The 12,783-nt window shown below is 52.9% G+C and overlaps 3 protein-coding genes across 3 annotated transcripts; 1 reads left to right on the top strand and 2 right to left on the bottom strand.

Moving 5' to 3' along the window:
• Positions 1-2,507: 2,507 nt before the first annotated feature.
• Positions 2,508-3,259, bottom strand: ACET3X_005324 (uncharacterized protein; the record flags this gene model as incomplete). Its single annotated transcript, XM_069451517.1, has 3 exons — positions 2,508-2,586; positions 2,727-2,946; positions 3,001-3,259. 3 exons carry the CDS (start codon positions 3,257-3,259, stop codon positions 2,508-2,510), a joined length of 558 nt encoding a protein of 185 aa, XP_069307368.1.
• A 523-nt stretch (positions 3,260-3,782) lies between these two features.
• ACET3X_005323 (uncharacterized protein) lies at positions 3,783-4,888 on the top strand (the record flags this gene model as incomplete). Its single annotated transcript, XM_069451515.1, has 3 exons — positions 3,783-3,964; positions 4,015-4,083; positions 4,138-4,888. 3 exons carry the CDS (start codon positions 3,783-3,785, stop codon positions 4,886-4,888), a joined length of 1,002 nt encoding a protein of 333 aa, XP_069307367.1.
• A 577-nt stretch (positions 4,889-5,465) lies between these two features.
• ACET3X_005322 (uncharacterized protein) lies at positions 5,466-12,700 on the bottom strand (the record flags this gene model as incomplete). Its single annotated transcript, XM_069451514.1, has 6 exons — positions 5,466-6,148; positions 6,204-7,210; positions 7,310-7,929; positions 7,981-10,254; positions 10,996-12,500; positions 12,556-12,700. The coding sequence occupies 6 exons, from the start codon at positions 12,698-12,700 to the stop codon at positions 5,466-5,468; spliced, it is 6,234 nt and encodes a 2,077-aa protein (XP_069307366.1).
• Between the last annotated feature and the right edge of the window lie 83 nt (positions 12,701-12,783).

The raw sequence follows: 12,783 nt of genomic DNA, 5'->3' as shown, positions 1-12,783 counted from the left end.
TGCGATACCAGCAAAACATGGATCTAATGGCGACAGCGAGCTCAACTTTGTTTGCCTTGTCGATGCAGCAGGTGTCGACCCAGAAGTACTGTAGCCCATCCTGTTGTGCCTGTTCTCCGCAGAAACGAATCTTCTCATAGCCAAGCTTGGCCCTGCCACCGCCATTCACGATGTCCGCAAAAGTCACCTCCTCTGTATCAGCTCTCCACGTGTGTGAAAGTATAGCATATGGAGGTATCGCGTTATCGTCGAAGCTGGCGATCGTGAGGCGGCCATCTTCTTCGTACTTTAGAAGCCGCATCAACTCGTGTGGTTGTGTGGTGGCCGCGCGGTAGGAATAAGCCAAGGCTTAACACGGCAGCCTGATGGGAGTGCAGTAACCAGCTTTCCTGCTCCCTTTCCAGGTCAGTTCACAAAAGGGAGAATGAAAAGCTAGTACAGTACTAAAGTAGACAGGTCTATAGCAGACTGCAAGCTGCAGGCTGCGACAGTGTTGGACCTAGAGGTAGTGTTTGTTGCTGCGTTCTCGGTGTGGTGACGACGTCGCATCAGGCTGAAGGCGGGGAAGGCGTGGCTAAACGTGCGCGCATGATAACAGCCGCAAGGCTATCCTGCAGCGTTGTAGGCGGCATCACAAAGACGATAAATGCCCAGGTGGACTCGTTGGCGCTACAAGCAGAATGGCAGAGCGCTCAGCCACCCTGCATCACTATTAGCGAAGGGAAAAATCGAACACCCCACTAGGCGACTACAGAGAGAGCAGTTGGTTTCCTTGTATAGCGATACTCTATCTAGGCGACTACAAGAGTGGCGTTCGATTTTTCCCTTCTTTAGCGTGGTGAATGCGCGAGGGCAGACGCTTGACATCTGGTACACGCCACAATTATTCTTAGCAATCTCTGCTGCAGATATAGCGTCGAATTCGTTGGTCGGTCTAGTCGTACACGAAATTTCAGTGGTCTACGGGTTGATCAGTTGCCTGGCGCAAATGTAGGCCGATGAAGATCAGGAAAATCGATAACAACTAAACATCATTCCCTCGGTCGCTGCCTGGTCGTGGTAACTCAGACGCCACGGTGAGAAAGGATTTCTGATACTGCCCCCACTGAGCCCGCTGTAAAGTTACAGGCCATACAACCGAAAGATCGAACACCACCTGGGCACCCTGTCTTTGCCTAGATAGAGTATCGCCGTACAAGGGGGATCAACTGCTCTCCCTGTAGTTGCCTAGGATGGGTATTGCAATACAAGAGAGGATTAATCTTTCTCTGTAGCTGCGTAGTAGGATGTTCAATTTATCCCTTGTAAAGGTGGCGTAGTTTCATTCCGCCAGCCGTCTTCGCCTACGACCCACACCCGCATGTCAATCCGAGTCGCATGTCGCAATTTCTCAAGGACATATTATCAATGTTTCCAGTTTTTCCCATCAAGCAACTCAAGCGAGCGTAGTCTAGTGGTTATGATGTCTGCTTTACATTAGTAAATGTAAAGATACGCAGAAGGTCGGGAGTTCGACCCTCCCCGCTCGTAAAGAGCAGTAGCGTCTATCTTTTTGCTGTTTTTTGGGTCCTCTGGGGGTGTCCTGAACGTTTCAGCAGCTCATTTCGGAATTTTTGAAGTTTTCCCCACTTTGAACGCCCAACAACTCTTTTTGCCATGGTTGAATTACTGTCTCCTTCTGCTATACTAATCATACATCTGTATAGCTCTTTTTGTATGTTCTGCATACTCTACAGATGGTTGCGTGGTGCTGGAAACGTTGTTGGACTTTGCCGAAATCGGTGAATTAAACCCCTCTTTTTTGCGTTTTGCGAACCAGAGGCCCCACCATCTTGTGAGCTTGCACAAGTCTAATCGTCATGGTTCTGCGAGAGCTGCCCCCTTGGAATGGATGGATTTGATCAGATTGAACATGATTTTGATGCGTTACTGGCTGGAAACTGGTAGCGATATAAATGCATTGACCGAAAAATTTGTCATATTGCACCATTTCAAGCATCCATAGGTTGTGTAGTGTACGTTCACCTTCGACTACAGCGTTCTAAAGCATACGCTCATTCGATTCCAGGTAGTGGTTATCACTTCAGATTTTGACTTCATTCAAATTTCTGATAACCCCGGTTCGGTGAGACATATTCCTGAAATTGATTTCAAGAGCCTTTCCTAACATTGAGAAGAACCCGGGCACGACCTGACATTCTTTTTTTGTTGGGCAGTCCCCATATGCTTCCACAATGCACACACTCGTAATTTGCCTTGTCGTTGACAGCGAATTACCCAGCTTCTTTTTGCACGGCACATGTAGGCAAGAGTAATGTAGTGTGCGCGAATTTAGGAATTGGTTTAAATATAAGCTGGGTATGTTACCATGATTTAAATGTCCATTTGATTCCTCCCTTGATACCATTGCGCCTCGCTATTTAATAATGCCGGGATATCTTGCTAACCACCAATCGTCATGATACACGCTATTACAATATATACCTTTCGCAAACACCACCAGAAGCTCACTCGCGGCTTACCACCACGTTCTCGAATTTCTCCCACTGGTTGCGCACTGCAAGCAGTGTCTTGCTGAAGACACCACTGCACAAGTCCCACATACATTCCTCCCACAATCACTGCACGCGAAAGGACTATGCTCCACAGCCCCTCCCATATCCATGTCCATGTCTATATCCATACCATCCCCGTCACTCTGCAGCAATGTATCGCAATCTTCGCACCGAGGCAGTTGCGAGGAAGTCTGCTCCTGCTGTACAGGCATGGAGAAGATGGGCTGAACAGGCGGCGCAGGCAGCTCTTTCCAGAAAGAATGCAGCGTAGACTTTTGCGGCTTCAATGGGATTGTATTGGGTTGTGGATGTATTGGAAGGGGGTCGGAAGGGATAGGTGAGGCGTCGGGGTGGTTGCGTTGCGCGGCGAAGAGCATGTTCAGCGTATTCTCTGGCATGGGATTAGCATTGTGCAAAACTGGCAGATGCAGCGTGCAAGTCATACCATGTATCACTCGCTCATCGGGTCTGTTGTCGCGGACCCGCTTGCGCGTGCGGTTACCCCAGTCGCTGCTTTTGACTCGGCTTGCGCTCATAAAGTCCCACGCGTTGGTTCTCAAGTTTGTTGGCGCGTCTACTTCCATGGTCCTGTCGTAGCCGTTGGAGAAGGACATTGGTGGTTGCGTGTCTGTTGTTGAGACGGAGCCGAAGCTGGAGGCGGAGAGCGGCGAGTCGTCAGAGGTGTGCTTGCGCTTGAGACCCATGACTGTCGTGTTCAGTGCTGCTGAATGATGGGGTATTGTTTGGGGTATACCAAAATAGTAATCAGGTGTTTATGGGTTGGCAAGGTTGTGTGCAAATGAGGGAAGGCGAGATGGGATGAAACGGGGAGTGATGATGTAAAGCGGTTGGCCTGGGAGACGCGAACTGTCAGCGCGAGCGCGTCGCGTGATGGCGTGTCGGGATCGCATAGCATCACTCACTACCCGAAAGAAGATCCGACGGGAACGACCACACGTGACTCGATGAGCACAGGATTCCATCTGACGGACACAATGTCTCGGGTCTAGTCGGCCATTACGATAATCAGGCTGGCTGGACGCAGCTGGCTACCGTAGAAAGCCATGGAGCTGAAGGCATTACGTCGGTCATACAAAGGGTGAAGCTCGCCTTTACCCCACCACCCCTCACACACCAACACCAACCAGCTCATACGACATCACGATAACAGCACCCTAGAGACTCAGTAGAGCATTCCGCTCGACAGCATCATCCCTGAAACCCAACATGGTCACTCGCAAAGCCACCCACGCCGGTTCCTGGTACACAGACGACAAACAACTTCTATCGCAGCAACTCGACGGCTGGCTCGGCGAGGTCCCCTATTCCACAACGCCCATAGGCTCCGCTTCCTCACAACAGGGCGGCGTCTCGATACCGACACCACATGCGCGAGCCATCATTGCCCCGTACGTGCCCTGCAGACGCTACAGAGATGACGAGGCTCATGGACGTGCAGGCATGCCGGATACTCGTACTCAGGTCCTGCTGCAGCATGGGCCTACAAGAGCGTCGACTGGGCGAATGCGTGAGTCAATTGTAGTCAAAAAGACGGTCAGAGTTCCGCACTGATTGCTTGTAGTAAACGCGTCTTCCTCCTCGGCCCCTCTCACCACTACTACCTGACAGGCGCCGCAACGACAGGCTGCGACAAGTACCAGACACCTCTCGGTGACCTCACCATAGACACCGAGCTAGTAGATGAGATACAAAAACAATGGGGCCTGGAGACAATGTCGAAGAGGGTAGACGAGGACGAGCATAGCCTGGAGATGCATCTCCCCTACATCTACAAGATGCTCTCACTGCAGAATAGGAGCTTCCAGAATGACTCGGCATCTGTGCCTCTAGTCCCCATCATGGTCGGCAACACCGATGCAGCCGCCGAAGCCCACTACGGCTCCCTCCTCGCACCATACCTCTCCGAACCCACCAACGTCTTCGTCATCTCATCTGATTTCTGTCACTGGGGCTCCCGCTTTCGATACACGTACTACCAGCCTCCTGACGGCTCAGCAGCAACTCAGCTTCGATCAAGCTCCCGCGTGCCAAGCGACTACCCCATACACGAAAGTATTGCTGCTGTCGACCATGAGAGTATCGACGCGGTGGAGAGTGGGTCGCACAAGCAGTTCTTGGATCAGCTTAGGAAGACTGGCAACACTGTGTGTGGAAGGCACCCGATTGGTCTTTTCATGGCTGCGGTAGAGAAGGCAGGTGGGTTGGGTGAAGGCAGGGGCAAGTTCAAGTTCGTGCGGTACGAGAGGAGCAGTTTGGTGGAGGGAGTAAAGGATAGTAGTGTGTCATATTGCAGTGCTTTCGCAGTCCTTTGAAGCCAATCTTCAACTAAGCAGTCTGTAGAGCCCTCGGTAGAAACAGGTAATAATGAGGAAAGAGATTAATGGCTACGAACTACACCCCTGACGCCCTAGTAGATTTGTACCTTGCTTTGCTCTGATGAACGAGTGCCTTACAACCTCCATAAGTACCCACGACCGCTTGTCCATTGACATCGTAATGGAAGAATCCGCATATAACTTTCACCATAGTGTCTGACAGTTGGGGCAAGAATTCAGAAAGAACAAGCCAATTTGGTGCGACAAGTAAAACAAGAACATGGCGAGCGATGCAAGGTCTTCAATAATACGCCTATGAATGCGCCTACGAATGCTTTGTGTTTGCAAAACGCCCCGAGGATAAACCTCACACACCTTTCATCATCCCGTCCAATTCATCTACCTTCATCGTCATGCAGAACCTCCTCATCAATCATATCCGTCTAATCTCAAAGCGCCTTTTTTCCATCGCCAAGGCCATGAAAGCGACCTGTACACTGAGAGCGAATGATACAAGTATCTTGCCATTGAGGTATACGAAGCCTCAGGCGTCTTCTGGTTCCTTCACCTGTTCTTACTCATCACCCACTAGCCTTATTTCAGCTACTTCGTCGTCTGGATGTGTAACAGGCGTGCCGACACCACTCCAGCCACTCTTTCCGGGGCCGTCGTCACCAAAGTCCTCCATCAGCCTGTTGTTCAAGCCAACGTCATCAGTCTCTGAACCCAAAGCGCCAGCATCGGATGCGATGCCGTCGTCATCGGAGTCATTGCGACCACCCAGACCCGTGCTGTTGAGGCTGTTGAAGCTCCAGACCGGCTGGTCAGCCTCGTCCCAGACGTTGGTGTTGGTGTTGTAAGGGACATCGTCAGCATAACCCTCATCGCCGCCATAGGCCGGTAGCTCCTCATCATCACTCGGGCTCGCGGCTGCGACTCCGTTCTTTGGAAGGTTCGCGGCTGCTGAGCGCGGATAACCACCCGCGTGCAGGGCTACGGCTCCCGCTGCGACTGCGCCAGCGCTCGACGACCCATTGCGGGACGAATCGCCGAGGCGCAAGCCGTTTCCCGCCGGTGAGCGGGAGCGAAGTTCCGTGTCATTATCCTCGTCAGAGTCGGGGTTGCTGATGTCGGCGGACACAATCTGCTGAAGGGAGGGAGGGCCTAAAGGGACAGGCGAACGGCGTCGGTAGAAGAGAAGGTAGGCCGATCTTGATACAGCTTTCCGGCCGGATTCGCATTTGGTCACTATTGAATCTGCACAAGTTAGCATGGACGTAGCGATATTCAAGAAGCAAGAGGCTGGGCTTACCGTTGTAGTCGTACCACTGCTTGTCGAAGAAGTTTTGCGCAGTGGCTGTGTAATGACCGCCCCCAAGTCCACCGAAGTGATTGTCGACAGCAAAGAGGTCATACGTGAGATCCTTGCCCTCAGAGAAGCCGACTTTGCCAGACAAGTCTAGTCCCTCTATGGGGAAGTCGACCAGATCCTCAATCTTGTCTCGGAAATTCCTCGCTCCACTGAAGCGCTTGAGATGTATGATGAGAATATCGGGAACGGTCCAGATCTCAAGCGTCTTTGTTGCCCTACGCCTTTCCTTGCAGCGGCTGCAATACCACGCGTTGTCTTCGGAGAGCACTTCGCTCTTGGAGGATTCATTAAAACACTCATCAAGATTGATGCCATGCTTCCGGCGGGCAGCACGCTTCTCTTTTTTCTCCTGAAGCTCTGGGTCGTCGAGGAGTTGAATAGACTTCATTGTGTCTGCGCCCCTAGGATCCTCCGCTGTTGTGGCTCCAAACAGAGCGTCGTAAGCTTTGGAATCCCAGTCAAGGACAAGGGCCTCGCCCATTCGAAGCAGTCTCTCGTCAGACTCGTCTTCAGGATCATCGGGATAGTTTGGTTGGTCTGGGACTTTGCCTGCTTTCTTGTTCTTGAAGTTCTTGTTGCCTTTGTGTTTTCGCTCCATCTTGCGCTCGTGCTTGCGTGCTTTCTTGCTCTTCTTTTTGTTCTGACGACCAGACCGGGCGAACTCTGGCGCTTCTGGCTCAATTGACTGCATTTCCTCATCGCTACTCACATTGGCTGCATCGATCACTGCATCTGCATCAACGATCGTGGACTGGGACGCATCCTCGTCTTCATCGCTGGAGGTGGTCTCGCTTCCAGCAGCGGACGACTGTACAGATTCCTCTCGAGATGGCGGTAGCTTGATGCGTTTCGAAATGGGCTCAAGTGGTTTTGAATAATCGACGGTACTCCAGCCAGTGGTGACGACCTCGGAGCTCTTTCTCGTATGCTTCATCTCGAACAGATTCCTGGGCCACGTTAGTTTAATGTTGCAAACCCTCGAGTGGCTTTGCAGGAAGTGCCAATTTTCGCGCTACCAAACCTTGAAACAGGCGTCTTCTACGTACCTGAATTCTGGATGGATGTAGCTGCCCGGTCGAAGAATTTCGGGAATTTCATCAACTTCGTTAGCTTGAGCAACAGGTGTATCCTTCGCATCTGTCATTGTAACCTCAACCATGTCCTCGCCTTCAACAGATCCATCTTTGACTTGGGGATCGTTTGGCGATGCGTCCTCTTCTGTTGTCAGCACAACATCAGATCCGGGACGCGATTGGTCTTGTCCACTAAGCTCACTGAGGATCGGTCGAGTGGTCATTCCAGCAACCCTAGCCAAAACCTTCCGGAGGATTGTGTCATAGTCTTTCGCTTCCTCCCTGGTGAGGACGATAAAGCTAGGCCACAATGCCATAGACTGACCTGTCGCCCTGTATGTAGACTGGCTGGGTATTCGGTGAAACATTGGGAATACGACGCGGTCATGGAGCGGCGAAACTGTCTCCGGAATCTCCTCATCTGAGGACTGTGAAAGCATCACACGATACTTTGAACCCTTCTTCTTAGGAACTGGCCAGTTGCTGGGCGCCATTTCCAATTCATAAAAATAGATGTCGTCTCGTGCACCAATGTTCGACTCGGCTATTGTGGAAGCGTCGTCCAAGTGACGGTAGTATTTGTGACTGTAGACCTCTGATGCCATTATACGGTTGGCTGGAACCCCACCGCCGCGTTTGCCGACAAACTCTTTGACAGCTTTGATTGTGGTGTTCTTGTCCATGTCAAGCTCGATCTGGACGGGCTTGCCAGCCAGTGGCACATAGGTGATGGTATGAGACCAAGATTGCTCTACCGGGAGCTGCAAGGTAAGCTGACTATATGGATCGAAAGTGATGCTGACTTTCCCGCAATCCGGGCACACCATGGTGTTCTTGTAGAATCCATTGAACAAGTCCATGGCTACGGAGTTGTTACGCGCCCAGTAGTTCTTCCTATAAATCTCACCAAGCCGCTTGACTGCCTCTGGGTCACGGAAGGTATTGTCGTCAGAGTCGGGATTCTCTAGGTACGGCTTCTTGACTATACGATTGAGATCCTCATGGAGCGCGTCCACCAGCCAGCTGACAAACTCTTGAGAGTCCTGTTGCCCATAACCAGAAAACATTGGGTTAGCCCTGCCTAGCTTGAGCTTGAAGTCCTTGGGCGAGACGGAGGAATTGTTGTCAAAGCCGTAGATAGAGCTCAATAGCCCGGCGTATGACTTGGCAATGACGCCTTTGAAACCGATGGGGTTGTCCACATTGACCTCGTCCTTCCATTTGTTGCTCAGGAAGTACATGCTCAGCTCCTCGACGCTCCGTAGACATTGGAGAGCGGAGTTCATATAGCACGTGTTACCGAGATTCGTAAGCCCAACATGGCCACGAACTTTGCCATTTTGCTTTCTTCCGCGCGTTACCGGGCCTCCTGTTGGAGTACTCCTCCCGCTGTTCGGGTTGCTCTTGCCAAGTAAAGCGCTGGACTTGCTCTTGGACGCCGCCTTGGTGGTGTCCGTTATGTATTCGCCCTTTTCGTCGTGTTCCTCAAGTACAATAGTTTGGTCCTGGGTCAGACCAGCATCAGCCAGAGTGAGGTCCTCGTTAGAAGCCTCGTTATCCTTCTCATCTTTACCAGTGACTAGCTCACGCTCCGACCCAAAGGTAAGCCCGTTGAAACTTTCAACGCCCATGACAAGCGAAGGCCGCTGGGCTGGTGCTGGCGCAATGGGAGATCCATTGCGAGGGGACGCGTCAGGTGTCAATATACCGGAGGGTTGCGATAGCTGAGGCTGATCTGTAGGAGCTGGCGTGAGTATCCGCCAAATACGGACTTTATTGTCAAGGTCGATACCGGCGGCTTTTTTCGCAGCTTCAACAAAGGCAACGAAGCTCTCATATCTGCTCGCAACAAGCTTTACGGCTGGTTTGACGTTGTCGGTGGCAGTTGGAGATTTTCGCACTTTTCGAATTGTGAAGATGGGAGGGTGCAGTTCGTAAGAGATTTCTTCGCTGGCTCCTCCTGGTACTGTATTGTGGGCATACCGCCGTATGACGGGACTTGACTTCTCGAGCCCATACCAGGTTTGCACCAAATCCCATGCTTTGCGGGGCAGAATCTCAAAATCTTGGCCCAGAGTCGCCGCCTTGCTGAGCGGGACAAAGTCTTCTCCATGCTGGTCGACCAGGTCCTCGTGCATCAGCTCCGGGTCGACAAGATGCGAATTGTCTACCGGGCCGACAGGACCCTCGGTTGCATCTTTGCTGAAGTCGTTTGGCCTGCTTATGTTTTCCGACGTCCTTGCCCAGACACGCTCCAGCCACCGCTCAGGGATCACATAGCCCTCCTGCCGGTCCACCAGAGGCTCTGTCGACATCATGCCCATGACGCGAGTCACCTGCTCGTCGATGCTGGGCACGTCGCCATTAGAGGCGTTGGCATGGCCGTCGAGGCTGCTGCCGTTGGGCGCATCGGCCATTTCGACCGAAGTTGCGCGCGCGCTGCGCTGCGCTGCGATTGTGGTTGGGGGCTTGCCGGCTCGGGAGCCCGACGGCGCGTCGTTGGTGCGTGTGCTGTCGGCGTCGGCCCTGTCGTCCATGTCTGAATGGGGGCGCTTAGCGGGTGACGATGCCCGTGGAGGAGGCCTCTGCGAGTGTTGTTCGGCGGTGCGTATGCGGTCGAGATCAGCGAAGGAGCCCTCTTGGCTGTCGAGGGTGAGATTGGCGTAGGCCTCGCTGGGTGAGCTTGCTCCCGTGTACGTGTTGTTATTATTATTGTTGTTGCTGTCTCTTGCGGCAAGACCTGCAGAGTCGGGGGCGTCGACTAGGACTTCGTCGTGCAGGTGCGGTGGCAGATAGCGCGGTGGTGACGCTGAAGGTTCCGGGGAGGAGCGAGGGGACCCTACACCGACGCTTCCCACATTCGGTGAATGGTTGCCGTCGACGTTGGTCGAATCTTTTGGCGGGACCACGATCTTCCGCTTCTTGTTATTATTGGAGGCCGTTTTGAAGCTGAGTGCCTACCGTGAAGCCCGCGAAGAGCTTCAAGGCAGATTATACAAGGCGAACCAAGGAGGGTCAAAGGACAAGCAAAAAGGCGGAGAAAGATTATGCAGCGCGTGGCGCAGTACCCAGAGAAGGCCGCCTGTTTGTTCACAAATACAGTAACACGGCGGTGAAGCAAACGTGGGGTAAAAGCGCAATGTCCGAAAAATGAGAGCAACGCCGTGCTATACGCCGTCGTCACCATCGCCTTCGAATCGCTTCAGCCTTGCGGAGTAAGCGAGCTTGGCAACGCGATGAATGCTCCACCCCTGTCCTCTATCTGGAAGGACAGGACTCTTGCTGGTGGCCACCGCGGACCAGCTTATTGCAAGAGAACTTGCAATGGTTGATAGAGTTTCAGGTGTCCAGCTTCTCTATCTACGTATACACGACTTTGAACACACTTTGCTGTGGTGGGAAAGAATGCCTGTAAAAAGGATGTTCCGGTTTTCACTTACACAGTGTGAAGCTCCTCTCTTTTGTTTGCACAAGTCATCGACAAAGCGTTGTGAAGCGTACGGCGATCGTATGTAACATTGATTGAGTCCCGCTCGACAGTCGTTATGCTGCTAGCGCAGCAGTCTAATGGTATTTACAATACAGACACTGGGTAGATTCGTCACGTTTCATCTCGACCCGCTGCTGTTCAGCCATGCAAAAGCAGAAGCGCCGCCAACTGGATTCGCGGATCGAGGTTTCGACAATCCAGGCATGTTCTCCCTGCCCTTTTCCCCAGACACAGTCCTCTTCACCTGAGGAGGAGCGACGTCGCTGGTCGCTTCGCCCTCGTCCCTCCGCTTTCCATCATCAAAGAAGCGCGACTGTCCTGTGACTGGCGATGGGTTTGACGTGGATAATGTACGTGCCGATCTAGATGGTTTCAGGACTTTGATGCCCGTATCACGTCGCTGATAGCTGGGATTAGAGCTGGTAGTTTTACCCACATTAGCCCAATCCAGAGAGCCCGTGTTTGCCTTCTCCGCCTGGTCACGGCGCCAATTGCTCCAAATAGCTGGAGATGCTCCTGTACGCGGCGCTCCACTAGCAACGCCTGGGTTCGGAGCAACGCCTGGGTTCGGAGCATCTCTGGTGTCAGAGCGGTTCGACGTAGAGAGTCCGAGTTGAGGTTGCTGTTCAAGACTCCCGCGTCCACTTGACTCGCCATCGTCCGAGTTAGTCGCTGGCCCTTGGCCGTTCGAATTCTCAGCCAACGGATAAGTGTCACAAGTTGCTGAAGTGGCGGCCCTTTCCATTATGTGGTTTGACTGCGTTGAAGCAAGAGCCGAAGTTGTGCGGTTTAGATTCGCCGTGGAAGCACTGCTAGTGTGCAAGGATTTGAAAGCGCGATCATCTTCAGGGCGCACAAGTGGTATCTGAAGCTTGCTGTGGTCATCATCATACAATGTCAGTTGGCTGGAAGAGAAGAGAAGATCGGCATTATGCTCTCGAAGCATGTCGCTGCCAAGGAAAATTTGAATAGCTTTTGGATTGACTTCAGCATTGTGCTCCTTGGTGACTGTGAAATTGACGCCTACCGAAGGGAGCTGTGGAGCTGGGCTGTCGGATCGCGAAGATGCTGACACAGGCACGGCCTCTGGGAGATATACGGAAAGCTTGATTTTGCGAACACCATCCTCGCCTATGACGACGCGATCCTGGAAGCCTAGGTGATGGACCATGTGAGAGTCGAGATAAGATGTGTATGAGCCTGAACACACTGCTGCGTACAACAGGGTATCGTGCCTGAAGTTAGTGTTGAGCCAGCAACGTATTATGGCAGGAACGGAGCCGAGAATGAACAAGCCAGGAGCCAGCCCTGGGGCATCTTGAGGCGTTGTCGGTCCAAAGCTAGTAAGACTGTTCGCGCGGCCAGACGCCATGGAATGTACCGACTGACCAGCAGAGCTCTGCCTTCCGTCTGATTTGTGGGAGTAGCTGCGCTCGCTCATGACATGACCGCCCATGCCGCTGCCAGTGCGGGGTATCAGATCCAAAGACGACCTCGACGCATGTGCCCAGTGGCCGTGGTTAGCCGTCTCGTCGAAGCGAACACTGTTCGCACGGGACGTAGCGCCTACGCGACGAGGCTCCTCGTCAGCATCGAGCTGCAGGTTGCCGATGAGGTTGCTGGACTGGTCTTCAAAGTTTGTAAAGTGCTCGGCGGTCGGCTGCTGCAGGGGCACTGATGTGTGTCAGCCAGGCTTCCATGTACTCAAATTTGAACTGTGTTTTCTCACCCTGTTGAGGCGTTCCCCCCAACACCGAAGGGAAGGGCGATGAAGTCCCCCAGACGTTCTTCAGGCGCGAGTCGTCCTCGTGCTTGCGCTCCAAGCGAGCGACGCGATCAGCGAGGTCGGCTTGGTTCTCTTGCACTCGGAGCATTTCGCTTTGAAAGCGCCAGAGATCGTCGCGCGGCTGGAAGGCTACGCTCTGGGGATCCATGCCCGTGACTCTCTCATCCCTTG

Source organism: Alternaria dauci, chromosome 4, assembly GCF_042100115.1.
Source record: "Alternaria dauci strain A2016 chromosome 4, whole genome shotgun sequence".
In the NCBI taxonomy this organism is placed as follows: domain Eukaryota; kingdom Fungi; phylum Ascomycota; class Dothideomycetes; order Pleosporales; family Pleosporaceae; genus Alternaria; species Alternaria dauci.
This window is presented reverse-complemented; position numbering and strand designations above follow the sequence as displayed.